The sequence below is a fragment of the Stomoxys calcitrans genome, chromosome 4 (genome assembly GCF_963082655.1).
Source record: "Stomoxys calcitrans chromosome 4, idStoCalc2.1, whole genome shotgun sequence".
NCBI classification, from domain to species: Eukaryota; Metazoa; Arthropoda; class Insecta; order Diptera; family Muscidae; genus Stomoxys; species Stomoxys calcitrans.
Window position 1 is genome coordinate 3870696 of NC_081555.1, and position 26066 is coordinate 3896761.

Consider the following 26066-nt stretch of genomic DNA (forward strand, 5'->3'; position numbering starts at 1 on the left):
GAAGATTTGCCTATATGGGCTATAGCAAAATATAGTCCGATACAGCCCATCTTCAAACTTAACTTGGCTATGGACAATAAAAAAAAAACTATTCAGGCCTAGATCGTTTTTGAATGTTATGAAGATCAGGAATTTATAGGTTCGGAAATGATTATTTCGATGTGTTGCAAACGGAATGACAAAACGAATATGCACCCTCTCCTCGGTGGTAGGTATAATAAGTAAGAACTTGTGAACCCCTAGGTTAGAGCTACAGACAAAGGAGATAAAGAAATAAAAGGAAAGAGTAGAGAGCAAGGGCATATCTTACACGCCCTCTTATAGACCTCTAAAGGCTGTATATTCAGCATCGCTTCCAAACCTGCCTCCTTTGTAGGGCTCAACGCCGGTTTCCATGTTTCCGATGCAGAGCAATCTTTGAACCATCTCAACTACTTAGCACTCCTAGCTACTATACACCGTCTTCTTCCATAAAAGTTGCTCATATGTGAACATTGGCCTCTCAATTGACTTCTACATCAAGTAAATCATCTTTGGGTTCACTCCCTAGTTTTATCAAACTACCCCAGCACGATGGCTAAGCGCAGCACAGAGGTTGGAAATGTGAGCGCCAATTTTTGTGATGTTCATCGTCATAACGAAAAGCTCAGCAGGGAGCTACCGGGTGCTTCGAAAGGTTACGGATAGTGGAATGTAGATGTCATTGCAGTCGTGGACAATCAGCGATATTGAGTGGAGAGTCTCAGTGAGAAATCGGGCGGCATCGACTGAGTGCCTATTATACTCGATATGACAAGGCGAATTATTGTCGCCTTTAAATAACCAATGGCCATGAGGTTCCCGCAGCGATCGGCCACATGGACCGGAAGAAGCGAGCTCACCTTTGACCTTAACGAAGATCGTTACCTCCACATACGGAAATTTGACTACAAAACAACCAAACACCATCCTAAACTTTCGACAACTACAATGTGATCTCGACCAGAGACGGGAGTGTAAAATACGGCAAAATTTTTCAACTTGCGAATGTTTACATCCGCTAAGTAAGACAGGTTCTCAAAGAAATAAGAACTTAAAGTGGAACTCCTTCTGACTGCTAGTGCGGATCACAGAAGGTGTTCTATGATCTCTTCTTCTTCGATGTCCTCACAGCTTCTGCAAAATTCGTTGATGGTAACCTTCAATCTGTCAGCATGTTTTCCGATTAGGCAATGACCTGTCATAACGGACACAATGACTGAGACGTCTGTTCTAGCCAGTGACAGCAAAGCGCTAGACTTCTTCAAGTCTAGATTAAGCCACAGAGTTTTGGAATGCTCGCAGTCTCCTCTTTGTGACCATCGATCATTCGTTGTTCTTCGGGCCTGGTCCTGAAAACTTAGCTTACATGTCGCTAGTGGCATGTCCACAGATTCCAGTTTCCCTAGAATGTGTAAAGTATTGGGTTGCCCAAAAAGTAATTTCGGATTTTTTAAAAGAATGTCAATGCATTTTTAATAAAATTTAGAATGAACTTTAATCAAATATACTTTTTTTACACTTTTATTCTAAAGTAAGCTAAAAGTAACAGCTGATAACTGACAGAAGAAAGAATGCAATTACAGAGTCACAAGCTGTAAAAAAATTTGTCAACGCCGACTGTATGAAAAATCTGCAATTACTTTTTTGGCAACCCAATAGTTCCTAGTCTCGCAAGCTCGTTTGTTTTACAATTCTCTGGGATATCTCTGTAGCCCGGCACCCAGAACAGGTGAATTTTGAGCTGTTCCGCTATCTCGTTGAGAGATCTGCTAAAGTCGAGGGCGGTTTTGGAATTCAGAAATACGTTCTGCAGGCATTTAATGGCAGCTTGGCTGTCTGCGAAGATATTTATGCCAATCTTCGTAATGACATTATGTCTTTGCCATTCCACCACTTCCTTAATTGCAAGGATCTCCGCTTGTTGCACACTGCAATGGTCGGGTAAGCCTTTTGATATGACCAGTTCTACATCTTTAGAATACATCCCAAAGCCCACCTGATCGTCTAGTTTGGAATGATCCGTATAGAAGTCTATGTAACTTCTATTGCCAGGGATATCGTAGTTCCAATCGGTTCTATCAGCAATAGTGGTACACTACTTTTTTTTATCAAAAAGCAACTCAGGTAGGGTGTAATCCACTCTGCCTGTAATATTGGATATTGTATCAATGATAACACAGTGTCCATAGCCGCCACGTGATCAAGGAGAAAGCTCCCTTAGCCTCACAGCAATGGTCACAGTAATTTGACTAGCCACAATATGTCCAGAAGCATTAGATGTCAGTGCATCTTTCTGTAAATGGAACTTTCTCTCCTCCCAAGGAGGCAGGTGCCACTGTAGGCATCTTGTATCTCCTGCTGAAAAGAATTACTTCTAGACTACTTTCGGTAGACCATTTCGCTTTTGCATGTAGAGCTTTCTGAAGTATATCTCTTGGAGTTATGCAAAACTTTCTCCTAACCGCAATTGCCATGTCATCAGCATACGCGATCAGAACTACAAAGGAAAATAAGTATCACTTAGCGATCAAAATTCGAAACGAATGGTCTTGTCCCTTGAAAAATAGAAAATTAAAGTTGAAGATAGCATCCTTATTTTAAAGTTTTGGTTCTTTGGCTCGTTTTTTTTTTGCTAAAATTATACGAGAAAGGAAACTATTAAATAGTCGGTCAACTTTTTTTCAGTGTAGTTGTTTTGTGGTTTTAATGTGCCCCCCCATATAAAATACTGCCTACGTCCCTGATAGGTACATTAATTGATGTATTTCCCATATTAAGCGGTTCTCCATATAGACAGTACCCATTTTGACTTATCTTGAGCCCCTAGAAATTTCAATTTTTTATACGGCTAGGCCGATATTTGATATGTGAAGAAGTCTTTTAGCTACCAATACCCACACCAAATAGCCCCTAGATATGCCTATCAGTAGTTAGAGCTCCTATATGAACCCATCTTCGGATTTTACTTGCTGAGCCCTTAGAAATCCCAAGTCTTCACCGATATGCTTTCTTTAAAATCATCCATCTATAATCCGAGCCAATTTGTAGAAATTTTTAGCAGAATCAATAGTGGAAGGTCTACACGATTCCTCCCTGCTTTATTCAACTCATTTTTACTTGTTTTGTTCGACACTCTATTGTGAGCCTAACCCTCGGTAGCCATCATATCTACGTATATATAGTGTTTTTAAATAATTATCTACACGATTTAATGTACTAGCAAATACATATTTCAGCTAATAAAATACCCCCATATATTATATTATGAACTCCATCTATAATCACAAACACAAATTCACATGCACACAAACAAGTATTGGTGCATTCCTTTGTGGTGTTGTTGCTGTTGTTAGCGTATGTCAGCGTTGCATTGTGTGTTCGGGACATATTTATGCACTTTACACTCTACACGCGCAAAAGTGCCAATTGTTGAGACAATTTTCAACACGCACGCCAAAACTGAAACGAACGAACCGAGAATTGCAATTTGTGCCAAGTCGGTAGCCAAAAGCACTGCAATTATTTGAACGAGAGTAGGCTCAATTATAGCTTCGTTATGGCAACACTTAATAACAAAAGTTATCGTCACATTATGGCTGTCAAAAAAAAAAAAAAAAAAAAAAAAAAAACAAAGCGAAATGGCAGTGAGGCATGCGTGTATTTTCAAATGTTAGTCAATTCATTAGGAAAGGATGTTGTGAAAATTATCCCTCAGTGGGTGTCTATTGGCAAAGCGGCAAAAAATGGAACAATGCAAATGTCTTTTGTAAACCAAGGGTGATTTGGAACTTTCTTTTAAATTTGATAAAGTCTTTGGGGAGTATTTATGTTAAGCCCTCTGATCTTTGACTTGATGATGATAAGACTCGTTTTGTTTTCAAATTTATTGTGTGTAATTTCAAATTACATTCCCTATTATTTGGAATGTAATAAATCCCCATTTTTGTAGAAGCAAAACATTCATCATCTTAACGTTGCCCAGAGTAGATGAGCTACAAATTTCGTTTCGTTTATCGCCTTGCAGTGGTGGGTCTGCCCGGGGTCAGGCGCTATAAATTTGATTTGAAAACACTTTTTGCCTGTCATCTGCAGCTTATCTGCCGAAAAAACTGTTGTTCTAGTGACATTTTTTCTGTTTGAAGCTGATTTATGACACGGTCCACTCCATGGACATGAGAACGTGAAGGAATATGCTCTGCTCACTCTCATTGTGGATGATTGTCAAATATGTACCATGCTCCTCCATGCCATACTGCTGCCCAAGGCACACCACGAGTCAGCCAACCATCATCTGCAGTTTACCATTTGTTTTGGGTGTTGTTGTTGCTGCTGCTGCTGCTGATGCAAGTACGATGAGTAGTTCTGTAAATTGTTTGGTACTTGGTCCGCTGACTCGGTTTTTGTTGTTGTTGTGTTTTTTTTGTTGGTCCCATGTTAATTGTTATGTTTGTTTGATTAAGTATCTACATGTAAGTACAATGTTGTAAGTGGTTATAAACAGCCGCAGCAATGTTTGGCTAGCTGGCTGGCTGGCTGAATGAATGCTTGGCTAAGGCCATACAGCCAGCGAGTTGAGTTTCTTCAGGTTTTAATTGTCTGCTGATAATGTAGTTAAACGTCTCAAATGACAGACGCGGGCACACACTGTACACAACGGAAGACCTGGCAGTAGAGCGAACAGAAGGAGGCTCAGATAAGCAACACCACCAGCACCTCTAGACTTGAGATAAATAGAATGCTGTAGTCGAAGGTAGCCACAGTAACGAGGTGGGATTGAAAAGTCGAAATGCTTTCTTTGAAATGAAAAGAATTTTAATTTAAAAGAAAGAAGAATGAAGAATGAAGAAGAAAATATTATATACTAAAGATTTTTGGATTTATTTGTCCAGCTGAAACCTGTAGGCTTTGATTTTGCATCTATTTATTGGGTTGCCCAAAAAGTAATTGCGGATTTTTTAAAATAAAGTAAATGCATTTTTAATAAAACTTAGAATGAAGTTTAATCAAATATACTTTTTTTACACTTTTTTCTAAAGCAAGCTAAAAGTAACAGCTGATAACTGACAGAGAAAGAATGCAATTACAGAGTCACAAGCTGTGAAAAAATTTGTCAACGCCGACTATATGAAAAATCTGCAATTACTTTTTGGGCAACCCAATAGAATAGAAACCGAAATAAAAACCTTTTTAAAAAGTTAAGGCATATGTGGTGTGCTGGAAATGCATGGGGCGGTCTGCGGAGAAAGCAATTTCGAAGCTGTCTAAAGCTTTATCATCCGTTCTTTAAGCTCTAAAAAGACTACATGCTTTTAACTACTCAGTAATTAGTGAGTTGTGCAATGGTAGAACCATGCCTATTTGAGACAAACAGTGGATCCTAAGGAATTTTAAGAAATCTGGCGTAGTTTTTTGGACTTGCAAATTTGCACATAACCATTCCGTTAAGAAATAGGGGCCAACTTCTCATATATCAATGAGTGCTGTCCGATTCAAGTTTAAGCTCAATGATAAGGGACCTATTTTTTATAGCCGAGTCCGAACGTCATACCGCAGTGCGACTCCTCTTTGGAGAGAAGTTTTTACAAGGAAAACTACCTCACAAATGTCGTTAGGAGGGTATAATCTGATGTTCTCGTCAGGATTCGAACCTCGAAAACTCTTTGAATGGCAATAAAATTATCAAAAAATGATGTCGAAATTTAATTTAATTTAATCTTTAAAATTCTGGTGCTTAGCCTACCCCCGAGAGGCCTTTCTACGCCTTAGGCGAACATGCTTATCTTTGCGCTACGGTGACCTTTGCTTTTTTCGGCTTAGTATTCAATATTTCCTTCGCAGAACATTCTTGTCATCAAATCAGCTTGAATATCCTCACTTTTTCAACAAATAATGTATGAATTTAAGATATTTGTTGTAATTCAATTTGGGAAACTGGCGCCCAACGAAGCGAGTGTTCTTTAATTTAGCGTCAGCAACTTGAACTAAAGGCTAGTTCTCAAATTCTTGAATGCATTTAGTGTGATTCGCAATTCAAACACTGTTTTATAGTTCATCTACTATACAATACACAGCTGAATCCAAAGTATAATTCTACCTTTCAATTGCAATGCTCGTTAGTTCATATTTTTCTAGTAAGAAGTAAAAAGTGAACTATTAGTAAAAACAATTTCATAACTGTTATGAAATTATTGAACTCTTAACGTTCATTATTTCCCAATGGTAGTTCATTTTAACTGGTGTTGAGGTTCAAAATTTTTTTAAATGTTTGACCATCTTTGAACGCCATGAACATTCCATTAAGGAACAGGGGCAAACTTCTCACATATCAATGAGTGCAGTCCAATTCAAGTTTAAGCTCAATGCTAAGGTATGTCCTTTTTATAGCCGAGTCCGGACGGCGTGCCGCAGTGCGACACCTCTTTTGAGAGGAAGTTTTTATATGGTTTAGTACCTCACAAATGTCACCAGCATTAGGAGGGGATTACCACCGCTGGAAAATTTTATGATGGTCTCGCCAGGATTTGACCCCAGTCGTTCAGCGTTATAGGCGGACATGCGGACATGCTAACCTCTGCGCTACGGTGGCTGCTATATACCGATTTAAGGTCTTGGTGCCATAAAAGCAGCATTTTGCCCAAATTCGCTGAAATTGAACACAACGAAGCATGTTAGGCCCCTCGTCATCCGTATGGTGTACGGTTTAGATTGGATAATATTTGGTTATTGGAATCAATCTCCCGATTTGAATTCGTGGGCCACTAAAAGGCTAATTTATAACCCGATTTCGCTGAAATTTAGCATAGTGAGATGTGTTGGCTTCCTCTACGTTTGGTTCAGATCGAACCATATATGGATAAAGCTTTCATATGGAACGATCTCCCGATTGAAGGTCTTTTACAAATACATGGCATATTTATTACCCGATTTAGCTGCAATTTGGTATAGTAAGCTGTATTAGACCCCTCAATATCTTTCCCATATATGGTTCAGAGCGGTCCATATCTGGATATAGATACCTATCACTCAATTTACGGTCTTTAATCCACACAAAGCCCAATTGTTACCCGATTTCTCTGAAATTTGAAACAGTTGGTTGTATTATACCCCTCAAAGTCCATCTGAGCTTGGTTCAAATCGAAAAATATTTCATTATAGCTGCTATGGATTCATAAAAGTTGCATTTTTCACGGGATCTCGACAAATTTTGGTTATTATTGGGTTGCCCAAAAAGTAATTGCGGATTTTTCATATAGTCGGCGTTGACAAATTTTTCACAGCTTGTGACTCTGTAATTGCATTCTTTCTTCTGTCAGTTATCAGCTGTTACTTTTAGCTTGCTTTAGAAAAAAAAATGTAAAAAAAGTATATTTGATTAAAATTCATTTTAAGTTCTATTAAAAATGCATTTACTTTCTTTTAAAAAATCCGCAATTACTTTTTGGGCAACCCAATATATATGTCCGCGGTGGGGGTATCCAAAGTATGACCTGGCCGAACCTAATACCTTTTTTACTTGTTTGATTTTTCTGATTTCTTAATTTCCCAAAATCCTTTTCCTACCCTCGTATAGTTTTTTTCTTCTCTTGATGATAGCTGTTGCCTTAGTCTGTCCATACAGAGTTTTTTCTCATTTTGTTAATGAAACATCGGACCAAGTGAATCGTAATAATTTGTTTGCTGTGTTGTTGGTGTTGCATAGTCGTGTCGTAGTACTACTTCTGTTGTTTGTTGTTGTTGTTAGTGTAAGAGTGAGTTGGTGGTTTCCTAGGGATGCTGGTTGATATATTTTGGGGGCGTTACCAGCTGTCAGTCAGACGCTGTGGCATCTTTAATAACAAATGAAAACGAAACATTCAACTCGTTTGCACTGGATAAGCGCTGGACGTGCATGTCCGTCCGTCCATCGGCTTGGCCTGGCCAGCCTTGTGTGCAGCCCCTTAAGAATTTGTTCGTATTATTAATATAGAAATATATATCCAGAAATATATGAGTGGCTGAATGGCATGACTGTTATGGATGGATCCTTTTCTGGCGCTTGGTCATTTATTTTCACAATCACTTCCATCATTTCACATATAATTTCATTATTTATTGTTTTCGTCTTAACGTTTTTTTTTGTTACGTGTGCGTTTGACCACCTGAGCAAGACGCTGCAAAATGTCTTTAAGGCGGGCTACATAATGCGGTGCGGTGCGCTGCTGTTGCCGAGCTGGTAGGTTTATTTGTTTAGCAATTTGATTGTGAGTTATTTATAGCAGTTTTTATGGTCCTGGTGCGCCAACCCCTAAATTGCCTTGTTTATTTTGGTAATTAGCGTGGCTATTCAGCGGCCCATACAGCCAGCTGCTGATTGGTCTCTTCCCCCAATCATAGTGGGGCGGGGGAAGTAAGCGATGACAAGGAACTACTCACACTCACTTGTTCTCATGCATGCAGAACATGTTAATCGTTGCATATTGATCCTTATTTGTTTCTGACTAAATTCGATTTGTCAAATAAATTCAAGTTGTTTGCATAAAATTGCAAATTCATTCGATTTTTATTGAAATGCAGTGGAAAACAATTGCTGCTGAATAAAATAACAATTGCATATGTAAACCGAAATGAATGCAGAGCATATTCAAATTATCCTTGCTGCATGTAACAGGACAATGGCCAGCCAACCAGCCAGCCAGTCAAATGGGGGATAGTGATCTTGTCACATATCCTGGCTTCTGATGAATATTCGACAGTTGCTGCTCGAGGGTAATTCCCTGTTGCTTTATCTGCACAGATCGTGTTGACAAAGTCCTTAAAGATTAATACCAAAACTGCCATACCTTTTGTCACTGCTGTCAACAACTTTGGGGCTGCAGGTGTCCTCCAGCTCAGGGATTCAACAGAGAGCGAACGTTATAAATTTACTTAGTTTTCTGTCATTTCCGAAAAGGAAAATGATCGATTGATGTTGCAGGACGATAAGATACCAGCCACTCAATGCTATAAAAAGGACCACAGAATGCAGGAAAAAAAGAAGAGGCAACAAAAACTAAAACAAAAACACTGGCCAGCAGACAACAAGAATTTCAGTGACTGCATTGGCATACCTGGTGACAGGTGCAAAACCCAATAGCCCTCAAATAGGCAATCTCTTTGCTTTTCCCATGTATACAGATATCATCGTCATCATCCTCCTTCTCAACAAAACAAGTTGAGGTGTATCAACCAACTCAGTCTTGATACAGTCAACAAGTGCATCATGACGTTGATGTAGGTGGTCCTTTTTAATAACTTAACTATGTCAGCATGATTGAACTTAAAAATGGCTGAAATCATTATCGACCAGCCAAACACCCAAAACTTCCAGTGTTTAATCACTCTCTTGAAGCAACGAGTGGCTGAAAATGGCCCAACTGACTGACTGACTGAATGACGTCCATACAATTTGATGGTGGATGTGAGAGAGAAACATGTTCAGAATACGACACATCATTCTTTGGTGGGGTATATCTCGTCAACAGGACGCTGCGAAAACGTGACTCTAATATAAACGAAAAAAATATTTCGTTTAGCCAAAGCTCAAAATAAAAAAAAACGTAACGAAAAGTTATGACTGCTTTTGAATAACAATCCCAAGTTCAAGTTGAGAGAAGAAGACGGGCGAAAACACACAAAATATTAGCAAGCAGGCGAAGAATGCAAGCTACACGACAACATTGTGGTAGTTTGTATAAATCCTACAGTGGGATATGGCATGAAATTATGGCAACTAACTAGCGTTGGAGAAGCTTGAAAAGGGGGATTTTTAGATAATATTTGTGGGAAATATGGAAATATATGTTGGAAACCGAAGATTACATGATTAAGTATGGGGTAAGATATCGGATAAAGGGCCTCCTTTTTATAGCCGAACGGCGTGCCTCTTGGGAGAGAAGTTTTACATGGCATAATACCTTACAAGCATTAGGAGGCGAAAACCACCGCTGAAAATATTTTCTGATGGTCTCGCCAGGATTTGAACCTAGGCGTTCAGCGTCATAGGCGGACATGGTAACCTCTGCGCTACTGTGGTCTTCAGTCCGTCCGTCTGTTGTAATCACGCTACAGCCTTCAAAATTAACGATATTGAGCTGAAATTTGGCACAGATATTTCGTTTTGCTGCATGCAGGTTAAGTTATTGAAGGGCCAAAACGGACCATATTTGGGTATAGCTGTCAAATAGACCGGTCTGCCGATTAAGGGTCCGAAACCCATATATAAGGTCTTGGGCCCATAAAAACCGCATTTTTTTGTGGGATTTCGCTGAAATTTAGGATAGTGAGTTGTGTTAAACACTTCCAAGTCTTTTTTTAATATGGGCCAGATCGGTCCAGATTTGGACAAAGCTGCCATATAGAACGACCTCTCGAGTTAAAAATTTAATTCAAATACCTAGGGCGTCGCCCCAAGAGTACCGTATGAATATGATGAAGTTGATATTAAAAGTTGATTCCAAGTAACTAGGAAGCCGTACCAAGTCCAAAACCGCCCCAAAAGTAGCGCCCAAAATCAAAAGTGGACCGATCGGGACAATATAGGACTCCAATGAAAGATATTTGGGAGTAAAGTATGAATATGATATTAAAAGTTGGATCTAGGTATTTAGGGAGCTGCCCCAAGTCCAAACCCGCCCCTAAGTACCGCCCATAATCAAAGTGAATTGGTCGGGACAGTATGGGACTCAAATGAAAGGTATTCGAGAGTAGAGTGCGTAATTATCGTGGGGACCGCCCAAACACCAAAAATGTCCAGAGTGGGCATATTAGACGATCATGATAATATGGGACTCAAATAAAAGGTTTTCGTGAGTAGAATATGAATATAGTGTTAGGAATTGAATTTAAATACCTAGGGCGTCGCCACAAGAGGCGCTGATTTCGCTGAAATTTGGGACAGAGAGTTGTGTTCAGCTCTTCGACATCTTTTTTTCAATTTGGCCCAAATCGGTTCAGATTTGGATAAAGCTGATATATACTACGATCTTTCAATTCAAGGTCTTGGGCCCATAAAGGGTGCAAATTTATCGGAATTCGCTAAAATTTGGGACAGTGAGTTGTGTTAAGCTTCTCAATATCCTTCTTGATATGGATATAGCTGCATATAGACCTATCTCTCGATCTTTGCCCCAAAAAAGGCGCATTTATTATTCGATTTCGCTGTATTTTGACACAGTGACTTTAGTTTGGCTTTTCAACATCCATTTACTTTATGGTTCAAATCGGATATAGCTGCCAAAGCCCAATATTGAGCAGTGAATTGTATTTATTAGATCACTCAATGTCCGTGCCGAATTTGGTCCAAATCGGACCATATTTGGAAATAGCTGCTATGGGAGCATAAGTTATGCATTTTCACCAGATTATGACGGAAGGTGGTTTAAATATATACTCGAGGTGGTGGGTGTCCAAAGTTTGGCCCGGCTGAACTTAATGCCTTTTTCCTTCTTTTATTCAATTTGTCTATAATAATTCGAACTTATATACCAACTATCAATTGGAGTTTTTATTTCTTTCCTTTCCAAATTGTTGATCAAGTTTACTTAAGTTGCCAGTCAATTTCATCTTTAGATCTTTTATGCTCGAAGTATCAGTTGTCTTACACAATAATTGCCAAAATTACCCACTGTCTTTCGTTGTCACAAAAAGCGAGCCTCAACTTATTGACTAATCAAACACAAGCGACAAGCCGTATGTATGTACAAAAATATTTCCTATACATGTTGACAAAAATCAAAAAATTGAGTTCTGAAACACAAAAAATCGCGATGTCTTTGAAACAAAATTTTGAAACGCTTGTCTAAAACATACCAACAATTGACCCATGATGTCATATTTGGCCTGGACATTCTCAAAAATGGTAAGCTTGCTGGCTAACGCTGCTGCTTAATACACAATTTCAGGGTTTCTCTTGAGCAAAGGCGAAAAAAAAATAACATAAGCGAATCCTCACTTGCAAAAGAAATTTAAACAGAAAGCAAGAACGCAAAGTTGGCAACAACGACAATGAAGATAATGATGATGATGACGATGAAGAAGACAACGACGACAACTGTGAACAAAAACTGCGCAAAATATCCAAACAAGCTTATCAACACGACGCTAACAAGCCATCATCATTCCTAAATACGTGTATCTCGTTGAGGTAACACATGTGTGCGCCGCACCGTTCGCATACGCCCCAGCAACACGATGCCAATTGCCAGGTTGATGAAGTTGGGCCAAGCTAAGAAGAAGAAATTGAAGCAGGCTACGTTGCTATCAATAGGGGTATGCAACGTAATGTAGTGAGTGTTGGGCAAAAGTATTCGTCAAGAAGTTATGATGAGGTATACATTTTGGGAAATAGAATTTGAAGAGAAGAAACAGTGCAACTCGCAGTTTATGCTAAAAAATTTTTGTTTTCAGGGTGTCCTTAGAGTAAATGCAAATTTTGCCCATGAACATTGCACTAAGGAACAGGGGCAAACTTCCCACATATCAATGAGTGCAGTCCGATTCAAGGTTAAGCTCTACGATAAGGGGTCTCCTTTTTATAACCGAATCCGAACGGCGTGCCGCAGTGCGACACCTCTTTGGAGAGAAGTTTTATCTGGCATAGTACCTCACAAATGTTGCCAGCATTAGGAGGGGAAAACCACCGCTGACAATTTTTTCTGATGGTCTCACCAGGATTCGAACCCAGACGTTCAGCGTCATAGGCGGACATGCTAAGCTCTGCGCTAGGGTTCCTTAGAGTACTTGACTTTTTACCAAGTCTCCTATCCTATAAATGCCCCATTCTTTGGCTTCTAACTGTGGCATCATATTTTTGTTTGTTTACTTGGTTACTGTCCGCCTGCCAGCATACATTTGGGAAGCAGCAGCGGTAATCATCCAAAAATCAACATGAGGGAATTTCTCAAAAAAAAAAAAGAAGCATAAAGAAGAAATAACAAACGGAAAATAATATATTTGGCCAAGACACATTGCAGCAACAGCAGCGCCACCATTGGCTTTGCTAACAACCCCACAATGTGTGAGCACAGCTCATGCGCCGCAGCAGAGGCTTGGGGACAGAGAGTGCAAGGATCGTTGGGCTTGACTGCCTTGCAACACAAACAATGCTTACGAGCAAAAATTAGCAATGAAGCAATGTTATCAATTGCTGTGTGTGCATCAAGGGCATATTGGCCACAAGATCTTAGATTGATGTTTTCAAAGCGCGCAGCATAAAGCAGACAAGGCCCCCAAAAACGAGGAAGAAAAGCCCAAAACAAACTGGAAACCATGGGGCCCAGATACCAAGCCAATGGGGGGGGGGGGGGGGGGGGGGGGGAAGGGGCTGCAATGTCTCAAGCTTGCAGCAGTAAAACGCGTGTGGTGGCCCCGATTTGTATGTTTGGTGTATTCCCAAAATGTACTCTAAAAGGGTAAAGCCAAAACCAACGCAAAAGGCGATGACAACGCCAGCAATGATGATGATGATGAAGATAATGATGGCGATGATGACGACTTAGCGATCGACCAAACGACCGACGTTGGTGTGAGTTCTGCCAACTGGCGCCAAGTTTTCAATAATGGTTAACGAGTTATTGAAAATAAGCCAAAGGCAATGCAGACCACTAAACACACAGAAGAAACCCCAGCGAATAAAATAAGTGAGCAGACTTATGGCCAAGTTAAGGAGGCAGTCGTGTTGAGGATGATGATGGTGGTGGTGGTGGTTGTGGCAGGGTCCCAACATAAAGCCCACAGAAGACTTGTGGAAGATGCGTTATGAACGCTGTTAAGAGGCAACAACTGCCGTTGCTGCTGCTCTTGCTTGCTTTCCCCAGCTCGTTAATTGCCCTGCAAAAGTTTTAAGGTGGAGTAGAAGGGCCATATAACTGTGGCGGAAGGAAGGAAGGACGGAAGCATCATGGTAGGAGACCCATTTACAATCAACCATTGTGGCCCTCCGCCGCTCATTCACTGCAAAAATGTGATAGAATCATGAACTGCTCTTTAAGCTTTTCTGGTTGGTGATCTTACCTTGGCGTTTATGAAGTTTAGTGGGCTTGTTTGTTGGTTTTTCGTTGACGTCTGTCGCGAAACGATGTATTTAGCAACAACAAGCTAAACTCTCTCATACTCAAGGAGCTGAACTGAACTGAGCTGAGCTGAGCGCTCTTGCTTAATCATAGGGTGATGGTGATGGTGATGAGGACGAGGATGACGGCGACGATCGTTGCTCATGGACGAGACATTCGTTAAATTTGATTCATGAGTCTGAGTCTGAGCCTGGCTAACCTCGTCGTTAAGCAAACAGTGCCCAAACAGCGCCCATCCATGGAGGTATTGAGTTGTGTATTTTTTGGAGCACTAACGATGCCAACAAATGGAGTGAAGGAAAAAAGATTGAGTGATTGCTGCTCAAAGTTATAATTTTCATATTTGTGAGGTAGTTTGGACGAGCAGCAATAATAAACGAAATAAATGAGAATGTTGATGGTCGTAGGCAAGCAGGCAGGCAAACATGCAGGCTGGCAGTCGGTTAGCCAGTTAGTCGTTCAATGGCATGATGGTAGGTTAGGGCGGGTCTGGGCTGGCTGGCCGGCCGGTGTTGGAAATTTGCTCTGGTTCATCATCATGGTTTATGATGGGAGCCTCACAAAAACCGTGAGTTTGGCATTTACTCTCTGTAGAAGAGTAGACTTATACACCAAATGGCTTAAGCTGCTGCGTTTATTATTATTGCAGTTGGCCAGTGGCGCTTGGCAAGAGCTCTGTGTATGGCCGGCCAGCCTTTCAACACGTTCGTTTGTGACCAAATAAAAATGTTTGTTTTTACTTAACTAACTGTTGTGGTTGGTGCTGCCACAACAATTTCCCCCAAATTGGACAAATGAAGCCACAGCATTAGCCGATAATAATGGGTGGCTGGACCATGGTTCACTCGGTCGTCTGGCCGAGCATTCACAACGCTGGTGGTAGTTAGTGCTGCAGCTCGTCAACACGGCCTGCTCTACCAGCAGCGATGTTGGTGTTGATAGGCCCCAGCACATCCGTCTGTTGTTGGTACTCTTCCTTGCTTGGCGACGTGGCAAATATCAATTTACTTGTATTTGGACTTTGTGCGGTACGGTACGGTTTGGCTACTAGGCTGCAGGTTCACATAGCGGCCAACATTCGTACACACATTCCTGGCTGGAACATGCTTTGGAAATTTAAATTTTCGTGCACTTTTGCTGGCGCCACATTATTGTGTGGAGTATAGATCTGCGCTGCAACGAAGTGACCGCACGAAACTGACTGCTTGCCTGCCCGCCTGAATGCCTTGTGTTATGATAAACTGGATAATGATAATGCCCAAGTCCATGCCATGCCTTGCTTTTTGGTTTTGGCGAGTTGGAACAAGCAAATATTCGTTTTAAAAATTTGCTCATTTAATGTTGTAATTTTACAATTATTTTTCTTGTCTGCCTGGACTCTGCCTCTCTCTTTCTCCGTTTACAGTTAAATATTATCTAAAATTGTCTTGGTTTTTTATTTTTGTGTGTGTGTATGTGTGTTTTCAGACAAATGTTTCCCCAAATGAAATTTCGAGTCTCCGGACTAGATGCCAAGGCGAAATATATACTCCTGCTTGATATAGTGGCGGCCGACGACTATCGCTATAAATTCCACAATAGGTAAGTAGTGGCGCTTATGCTCGATCAGACGACTTTCGTGTTTCTATGTCTGCCGAAATCCTTTTCAGCCGTTGGATGATTGCCGGCAAAGCTGATCCCGAAATGCCCAAACGCATGTACATCCATCCAGATTCGCCCACCACCGGCGAACAGTGGATGCAAAAAGTTGTCTCATTTCACAAACTAAAGCTGACCAACAACATTAGTGATAAACATGGATTTGTAAGTACTGTACGTTTTCTTTGTTTACCAAACAAACCTAAGGGTCTGCAAAAACCCGCCTTTTTTTATTACATTTGTCACATTTATGGTAAAAATAGGAAATTCTCTCAATAATCTCATTTCCAATAAGAGCAAACGAAAAAAGTTACACAAGCCCATATTACAGAGACATCGAATTGAGAAAATTACATATTTTTATATATTGTAGTTTATATATATTTTTAAACATTGAATATTTGTGGGAGGTTTAATCAGCTAAAATAATCTAAGAGAAAATTAATGAAAAACTTAGAAAATCACATGGATTTGGCTAACAACACAAGACTATATAGACAGAAAACTTTACATTATTCCCATAATTAGGTTCAAGTAGCCAAAGAGTGTTTGATGTGTTTAGTTCCAGTATAATTTTAGCTCTATTGGTCAAAACACATGCATAATTTTTCTACAAAAATATTTTTAATAACTACCACCATAGGATGGGGAGTTTATTAATTATGTCATTTCGTTTGCAACACCTCCAAAATATCCATTTACGTCCATACATAGCGCATACATTATTGATTATCGTTCAATTCTAAGGCGATTTTCCAAAAAAGAGGTAATAAGCTGAAAGTTTGCATAGTTCCCTATTTTTTTTCCATACGCAGGTTAAGTTCTAGAACCGGCTAAATCGGATCATGTTTGGATATATCTGCCATAAATACAGATCAGCCGATATAAGGTCCTAAGCCAATAAAAGGCCTATTTATTACCCTATTTCGCTGAAATTTGGAATATTGAGTTACAATAGACACCCCTATAATCGAGCCGACTATGGTCCCGACCGGACCATATTCTAATTCAGCCAATTTAGAGCCTGAACTGACGGACTATATATGGATGTAGCTGTCATATATGCCGACATGCAAATTTAGGGTCTCGAGCCCACAAAAGGCACATTTAATTCCCCAATTTCGCTGAAATTTGGAAAAGTGATTTGCCTTAAGCTCCCCAATGGCCGAGCCGGGTATGGTCCAGATCGGACCATATTTCAATAAAGCTGCCCTATGTACCAATCTGCCGATATAGGGCTTTGAGCTCATAAAAGCCGCATTTATTATCCGATTTCGCTGAAATTTGGAACAGTGAGTTGCGTTAAACCCTCTACGTTTGTGCTGGGTTTGGCCTACATCGGAGCGTTATTCGATGTATCTGCTACGGGTTCATAAATGTGTCATTTTTATCGGATTTTGTCGAAATGTGGCTAATATAGAGGTTGATTTTTGATTTTAAACAGCTGGAGGCCACCGCAGCGCAGAGGTTAGCATGTGCGCCTATGCCGCTAAATGCCCTGGGTAAGAATCCTGGCGGTACCACCAGGAAAACAATTTTCAGCGGTGGTTTTCCCCTCCTAATGCTGGCAATATTTGTGATGTACTATGCCATTTAAAAATTTCTCTCTAAAGAGGTGTCGCACTGCAGTATGCCGTTCGGATTTGGCTATAAAAAGGAGTCCCCTTATCATTGAGCTTAAACTTGAATCGGACTGCACTCATTGATATGTGAGAAATTTGCCACTGTTCTTTAGTGGAATGTTCATGGGCAATATTTGCATTTGGTTTAAACAGCTCAAGCACGTTCGGTGTTCTGTTTCAATCTCAAATTATCTTCAGTTTGGTCTATAGTTTAACCATGAATCGTCTTACAAACGAACAACGCTTGCAAATTATTGAATTTTATGATCAAAATGCGTGCTCTATTAAGAAAGTTTATAGCGGGCTTCTTCTGTTCAGCGACGAAGCTCATTTTTCGTTCAATGGGTACCTAAATAAGCTGAATTGTCGATTTTGGAGTGAAGCTCAGCCAGAAGCAATGCAAGAACTACCAATGCATCCAGCAAAATTCACAGTTTGGTGCGGTTTATGGGCTGGTGGCATCATTGGACCGTACTTCTTCAAAGATGATGCGAATCCTACCGTAACTGCGAATGGTGAGCGCTATCGTGAGTTGATAACCAACTTCTTTTGTGCCCTAAAGGCAAGAGCTTGACTTGCATGATATGTTTTTTCAACAAGATGGTGCCACATACCACACAGTACGCGTAACAATGGACTTATTGAGAGGCGATTTCGGTGAAAATTTCAGCGTTTCACGTTCGGGACCTGTTAATTGGCCTCCTAGATAGTGCGATTTAACACCTTTGGACTATTTTTTGTTGGGCTATGTTAAAGCTATTGTCTATACAGACAAGTCCGCTTCAATTGACGCATTGGAAGACAACATTTAAGCATTTATTCGTGAGATACCGGTCGAAATTTTGGAAAGAGAATTCTAAATTTGTACAAAGCGGATGGACCATTAGAGGCGCAGTCACGATCAACATTTGCATGAAATAATCTTCAAACATTAAATTATATTTCATGAATTTTGTGTCTTTTTTTTGAAAATCTTTCCTTTAGCTCTTAAATTATCACCCTTTATATACCTGATGCTGGAGGGCTGCTCTTTGGATACCTTGTGTACTTAATATTTGTTTATTCGTCTTTTCAATACTTTTTTATACCCATCATTAGAGGATGGGGGATATACTAATCTAGTCATTGCGTTTGTAACACCTCGAAGACGATCTCTTGACCGTCTTGAAACTCTAAGTCGATCTAGCCATGTCTGTCCGTCCGTCTATCTGTCCGTCTGTCCATTCATCTGTGGAAATCAAGAGAGCAGTGGAACGAATAAAGATATCCGCTGCGCAGAGACTTCTTGTAAATGTAGGTCATAGGGAATTTCAAATAGGTGATATCGGCTAGGATTTGGATATATCCCCCATATAAATCGATCCCCGGTTTTGACTTCTTGGGCCCTAAGCCTTCAATTTTCATCCGATTTCGCTGATAACACAAAATATTCTTATAATAGGTTCTTGAGAATTTTTAAAATTATGTCTATTTAAAAAACATTATTTTTTTGCAGATTTTTTCTGCTTAGTTAAAAAGTTGCTTCTTTTTTCTCTTCGTTTAACGAAAGCTCAAACATTTTGTTAACATCCATCCTTTTTATTGGCTATCACATACCATAAATATCGCATCCGTTGTCAAGCGTTACGTTCGTCTTTAACGCCGCAAATGAGCTGGCCCAAGTTGAGGTGATGTATGTTTTAGTTGTACAAATCGGTGATAAAATGGCAGAATTAATATCTATCTAGCAGCCAGAGCAACAGCAGCGGCAGCAGTTTTAGATGGCGGCAGCCTCCATTCATGTTGGTGTCGTCTTCGTCTCCTTGCTATTGCAATTGTTGCTGTTGTTGTTGGCTTTATTCAATCAGTCTTTGGGATAAGCGAATTGCTTGACTCTTTGAAACTGCCGAAGACGCCGCTACGAGTACATTGAGTGTGTGCGCTATAAACCAAGGCAGGATGGAGGGATGGACAGACATACGCTATGGACTTATGAACGTCCGATATGCAAAACTATCAGCGGCGGTGTCAGTTGATGGTCTTCATTGAATTTGTTTAGTTATGAACTGTGTAAGCGGCAGTTGGGTTCGCCTTAGAGCTCTCTCAAGCAAAAGAGCAAATATAAATACAATTTGCTTTAGATGACTACTGGGGAGTCAAATGGCCAGGCCGTAAATTTTTGCCCATCTTTTTGGCCGCCCGTTGCGTTTGCATGTTGTAATGAACGTGGCGTAGCCCCAAAGACTGGCCGAATGTATCTTTTTTTTCGAGTCTCCCCTGCTCCTGGTTGTTGATGGAAAAATTCAACAAAACAAAACTAAGGGGGAAAACGAGCTTTGCTGCTGCTAGTCACACACACACACATACACACACATAGTGTATGATCTTAAAAAGCAAGCCGATAAAGACCGCGCACCGACAAAAGATCAATAAAATGAAAATTCTGAGTCGATTAATAAACGGGCGCGCAAAACACTATGTGTGTGTTCCAACCAGCTACCACTGCAGCATTGGGGAGCATTTTGCGCCGCCTAGTTGGCCAAAGTAAAGAAATGGTCTTTAGCACTTTAAATGTCAGCCAATTGGTTGGAGAGTATAGTTTTTGGCACCACCATGTCCCCAGGCAAGATAAAAAGTATTTGTCATCATAAATAATATCACCTTGAAGTATTTATTTCTGGGAAATAATTGAAAAGAAGCTCTGCTTTCTCATAAAAAACTAGATTGTGGCAATAAATTTGTCGTTAAACATGATTGAAATGGCATGTTAAAATAAGAGATTGATGGGAAATTTATAAGAAAGGACCGTTAGTTTTTAAAGTGTATTGGATTGAAGTTTCCTATTGAAAAAAATGTCATAGCATTAAGGAGGACACTGTAACCGGATCGGCCCAATAGAATTCCTGTTCAAGATCTGTGGCCCTTTGAAAATATGCGCTCATAACAACAGTAGGTTAGGTAAGGTTGAAAAGAGAGTGCGGAATTTTATCCAACCCAACAACAAATCTGCCCATGAACAGTCCAATAACGACCTGGGCAAACTTCTCACATATCATTGAGTGCTGGGACCTCCATTGTATAGCCTCCTCCGAAGGGATCTTCTTTTTATAGCCGAGTCCGAACTGCGTGCGACACCTCTTTGGGGAGAAGTTTTAACATGGCATAGTACCTCACAAATGTCGCCAACATAGGGAGGAGATAACCACCTAAAAAAAATTTGCTGATGTCCTTGCCAGGATTTGAACGCAGGCGTTCAGCGTCATAGGCGGACATGCTAACCTCTGCGCTACGGTGGCCTTTTTTCCAACCCACTATGGACAAAAAACAGTAAATTAGAGCGATGTCCAGCGATTATTCTTTTATTAGTTTAGAGATTGAGGCTTACAGGGGTTTCTATTTAGCTTTTCTCTGGAATTAAGCCTTTAACTTAAATTTTGCTTTTCTCTGGAGTTAATGGAGTTAAGACTTTAACTTTAGTCAATTTGTCTTTTATAAACTCTACCATAGGATGGGGAATTATTGATGTAGTCATTCCATTTGTAACACCTCGAGGTATTAATCTGCAACCCCATAAGGTATATAAATATCAATCTGGTAAATCATGGCATGTCCGTCCATCTATCGAAACCACAATGGCGGTCAAACCGGATATATATACAGATACTTTTCTTCGTTGTAGGTCGTTGGGGATTGCAAATAGCCTATATCGGTTCAGATTTCGATCTAGCTCCCATATAATGTGGTCCTGCGACTTGATTTCTTGAGCCCCAGAAAACGCAATTCTTGTCTGATAAGGTTCAAATTTTGCACATAGTTACCACTTTCAACATTTAGATCAAGTATGGTCCAAATCGCTGTGTAGCCTGATATAGCAACCATATCAACCGACCTCGAGATTTGACATCTTCAACTTCAAGAAGCCGCAATTGTTGTCCGATTGGGCTGAGACTTTGTAGGTCGAGTCGCACATCAATCGCAATTGATAGAGCACGGATTTGGCATCCATATTTGTGCGAAATGTCTGAGGTACTATACCATCAAACGCAACTATATAGGGCCCAAGTGAAACAGGACTTATTGACCGACTATTTTAATATGGGGCTCATTTAAAATGTATTTGAGATCATAGCACGAAGCTTATATTTACTTTAAGGGTCCAGTGTCTGAGTGGCCAACTCACTTCCAAAATACACCCAAAACCGGGATTAAGTTTCCGCGGCGATCAGTCGTATAGACCGAAACGAGCTTGCTCACCTATAAGAGCTTGATGAGGATCGCCTCCTCCACATGCAAATGTGGCTACAACAAGCACAACAACCCCAAACCGGACATATATACCCCCTACAATATATAGGGTTGCCCAAAAAGTAATTGCGGATTTTTTGAAAGAAAGTAAATGCATTTTTAATAAAGCTTAGAATGAACTTTAATCAAATATACTTTTTTTAAACTTTTTTTTCTAAAGCAAGCTAAAAGTAACAGCTGATAACTGACAAAGAGAGGATGCAATTACAGAGTCACAAGCTGCGAAAAAATTTGTCAACGCCGACTATATGAAAAATCCGCAATTACTTTTTGGGCAACCCAATAGAAGTCCAAATAATGGTATAAGGGTGTAGAACAAAAATTTGCCCATGAAAATTTCGTTAAAGAACAGGGGCAAACTGCTCACATATCAATGTGATAAAGGGCTTCCTTTTTATAGCCGGGTCTCAACGCCTTCCAGCAGTGCGACACACTATGAGAAAAAGCTTTTACATGACTTATATGCATGGCATAGTACCTTACAAATGTCGCCAATATTAGGAGTGGATAACCACCACTTACAATTTTTCCAATGTTCTCGCCAAAATTTTAACCCACGCGTTTTGCATCATTGGCGGACTTGTTTATCTCTGCTCTTCAATGACACGAATTCCTTATCCACATTCGGGGCGAAATGTCCACCATTGCAATGCAAATGCAAATTTTGCCCATGAACATTCCACTAAGTAACAGGGGCAAACTTCTCACATATCAATGAGTGCAGTCTGATTCAAGTTTAAGCTCAATGATAAGTGTCTCCTTTTTATAGACGAGTCCGAACGGCTTGCCGCAGTGCGACACCTCTTTGGAGAGAAGTTTTACGTGGCATAGTACCCCACAAATGTTGCCAGCATTAGGAGGGGAAAAACACTGGACAGGACTCGAACCCAAGCGTTCAGCGTCATAGGCGGATATGCCAACTTCTGCGCTACGTTGGCCTTAATTGCAATATAGGTCTCAAATAAAAAGGTATAAGAGTGTTAAAGAAGGTGCTGCGGAGGGGGCCCGGTTCAGATAGTTTATTATAAAGTCCGATTTCGGGGTTTTTGTGGTCTTGGATTTGATCCTGGTTTGGCAATTTCATACATTTTTTGACCACCAGTGAAAATGTCAAACAAATCAATGCTCCATAAACATTTCTTTATAAATTTAAGTCTCAACAACAAATCTTAACTCTACCTCTTGTATAACCTTCCCTTAATGACATAAATTTCCCTTCCATGAATCCTTTTCCTAGAATTCTCGACCCCATTTTTAGCTTAAAATAATAGATGTTTGTCTCTTCCTCAGTTTACAGTTTCTGTGGGTTTGAGTTCCGTGTAATTGATGAGTTTGTTCAACAAAATAACACAGCTTTTCCCCTACACTTTTCCACGGAACTATGAACTTTAGATAATAACAACTTCTTGTACTTTTGAAAGTCCAGGCCTAAAATTATCAAGCCGCTGCTTTTCCACACCCCATTTAGCAGGCTAGCCCATATACTCCCTCTTTTCACTACCACCCACTGGTATTAGTTGGCTATCATTGTTTTGACATTAGAACCCGGGCTGGCGACAATTTGAAAATTCCAATGTGTCACAGCAAAACTATTTAGACACCTGTCACCTTCTCAACACACTTAACACACAAAAGCCCAAAGGCAAGTAAAGAAAAGTGTCATAAGGCTTGTTATTAACTCTGCAGGGGCCGGGGCTTCAATTATCTTCAATTGTAGCGCATTGCATGGACATCGAAAAATCGAAAACTATTGAACGTTTGGTCGGCCAAAGGGCCAATTGATTGAAAATAGGGGGCATTACGTTGTTCCTACTGCTCATTGAACTGTTGAACTGTTAAACATAAGGACATCAGGACTCAAACTTAAACCACATACCACCAACTATAGAAAAAAAAACACACACACACACACACACCAACAACAGCCTTAAAACTTAAGTGCGTGTCAAAACATAACCACAAAATGTGGCTCCAAGGACCATATCTAGCGTGTGTTCTTTGCCGCTGCTACTGCCGCCATCAACATGCAATTCCCTTATGTGTAATAATTTTATAATTATAGTTTTAAACTGTTGGCAACACTCACACACTGCCACAAGTTTTCAATTCAAAACTAACAATATATTGCACTTATTTATAATAATAGAACTAATCTATGAATTGTCATATGACACGGTGTAAAAAAGTAGCAATGCCAGGCAGGGACAGGTTGGCAGGCAGCCAGCAGTCATCGAATATTCAATGTAGTGTTAAAGGCAGGAAGCTTTGTAACTGAAAAAGTTGAGGCACAGATGGAGTCATGAAAGGGAATAGTGAGTAAAAAGCGTCGTCCGCATACACTGTTACAAGGGATATTTTGCTCATGGAATAAATAAGGCCCTTCGCCCAGAATGTTCAAATCACAGGTAAAAAACAAAAAAATAAAAATATAACATTTTCAATAGTACCTATTCTCGTACTAATTATGATGACATGTGTGACTATTTCAGCCTCTAGATGGCGCTGGTTGATTTGCTAGGATGGGGCATTTGTAATACTAAATCTGGATACAGTTTTGAACGATCTTTTAGCTTTTTATTTTAAGTTTTTCAATTTTGCTTCTTTAAGTCAAGTTAGTTAATGGTAGCAGTTTCTTACCAACTCACCCATTGTAATACCACAAAGAGACCTTAGCCTTTACTAGGGGTCGAAACCGTGACTCCCTAACTGGCAAGTCGAGTTTGTGTAGGAGTGGTCTGTAAAGTCAGCATTCTTTCCTCAGAGCAAATAAAACTTTTAGTTATTCTAAATCCAAAAATGCTTATCCTAAAATGGTGGAACATAAAATGTAGGAATAATTATATGTGAGTCTGACGTCTGATCGATTTTTTTTACTCCAGAGGCATCTAGCAAGGAATTTTTAAGCATCCTCTGACACTAAATTTATTTATTTTCAGAATTATACTTCTGAATTTTGGAGTTTATCATTTTTTAGGCAGTAAATTCGAAGTTCTAATTGACTATTTTTTTTTATTTTAAAAAATTTGCCTCTGCTTTCAACATTCTCCCTTAAAAGTCATCGTTTTCCCTTAAAAGTCACAACAGTTTTTTCCAAAGTTGGTTCAATTCTGGATTCAACAATCGTGGTTTTTGACTCCAGAGACATCTAGTGGGGAATTTTTAAGCATCATGTGACGCTCCAAATTTATTTTCTTTATTTTCAATATTTAAAGTACTTCTGAATTTTGGAGTTTATCATTTTTAGGCAATAAATTCGTAGTTCTAACTATTTTTTTTTAATATAAAAAAAATTTTGCTTTTGGAGTCAACATTTTTTCCCTTAAAAGTCTCGACAGTTTTTTCCAAAGTTGGCTCATTTTTGAATTCAACAATCGTTAAATGTTGTCGATTTTTTTTCCTTTTCTTTAAATTTTTTTCTTTATTTTTTTCTTAATTTATTTTTAATTTTTTTCCTTTATTTTTTTCTTTTTTTAATTTGTTTCTTCATTTTGTGAATAATTTGTTTATATTTTTTATTTATTATATATTTTTTTACTGTTTGTTTTTTCTCTTTAAAAATTACCCTAAACCATTTTACACTTATGTCCGAATTTTTGGTATTGTCCGTATATGGTTTGACGAGCTCAAGGGGTGTTGCCTTGACAAAAGCAAACCACAATTGCCACTCTTCTTTTTTTTTTATTTTAGTCTCTAGAATGTCCAACAATGCTTTTCAAACTGTAAATCTCTCTGTACTCCACATATCAGAGAGTGTTTGTCATGCATATTTGTCTATATAGGTGTGTGTGTGTGTGTGTGTGTGTATCTGTGTATGAGTTGAAAAGTAACTCAATTCACTCTGTGCTCTTAGAACATAACATTGCACTACATTTTCGTGTATGGAGTTCCCGCAGCCATGTGTGCCCTGCTGGCCGTGTACTTTTGTCTGTATGCGTGCATTGTCCTCTGCGTGAAACACTCTCCTCCATGCCATTCATACACAACATTTTTAATGATAATGTCGGCCATATTGATTTGCAGGAAGAGCATTCGCACCCTTTTGTTTAGCAATAAAGAAAAAAAAATTCCCTTTCAGCTCAACAGCCAAAATTTTTGTGTGCGCGTTTTTCGTTTTTCGTCCATTTCTTCTCCAATGTCAAGACCAGAGTCGGTCTGTTTGTAGTTCGATCGTTTGATAGGGGTTGTAGTTGTATGAATTTGGGAAGCTTGGTGGTGGTATGTGTGGCACAAATCGACCCTCTGTGGTGCATAACTTGTATGTAAAATAAAAACGCAAGCACACACATGCACACTCACTTCCAAGGCATTTCAGGCAGCGGGCAGATGATGATCGCCTGCCTGGCTTTATATGCCTTCACTCTGTACTTGGGGTTTTATTAAAATAAAATTAGAATAAATCAAGCATAAAGTTTTC

The 26066-nt window shown here is 39.7% G+C and overlaps 1 protein-coding gene across 4 annotated transcripts in view; it reads left to right on the plus strand.

Annotated features, from left to right (window-relative positions):
• Positions 1 to 26066, plus strand: part of LOC106093085 (optomotor-blind protein) — a 153241-nt gene that overhangs the window by 41406 nt on the left and 85769 nt on the right. For 3 of the 4 annotated variants that reach the window (XM_059368306.1, XM_059368309.1, XM_059368308.1), the window contains exons 2-3: positions 15576 to 15689; positions 15758 to 15920. In XM_059368306.1, the coding sequence (XP_059224289.1) occupies positions 15576 to 15689; positions 15758 to 15920 (277 nt within the window). The remainder of the gene's footprint in view (positions 1 to 15575; positions 15690 to 15757; positions 15921 to 26066) is intronic. The other variant, XM_059368307.1, reaches the window with a different exon arrangement.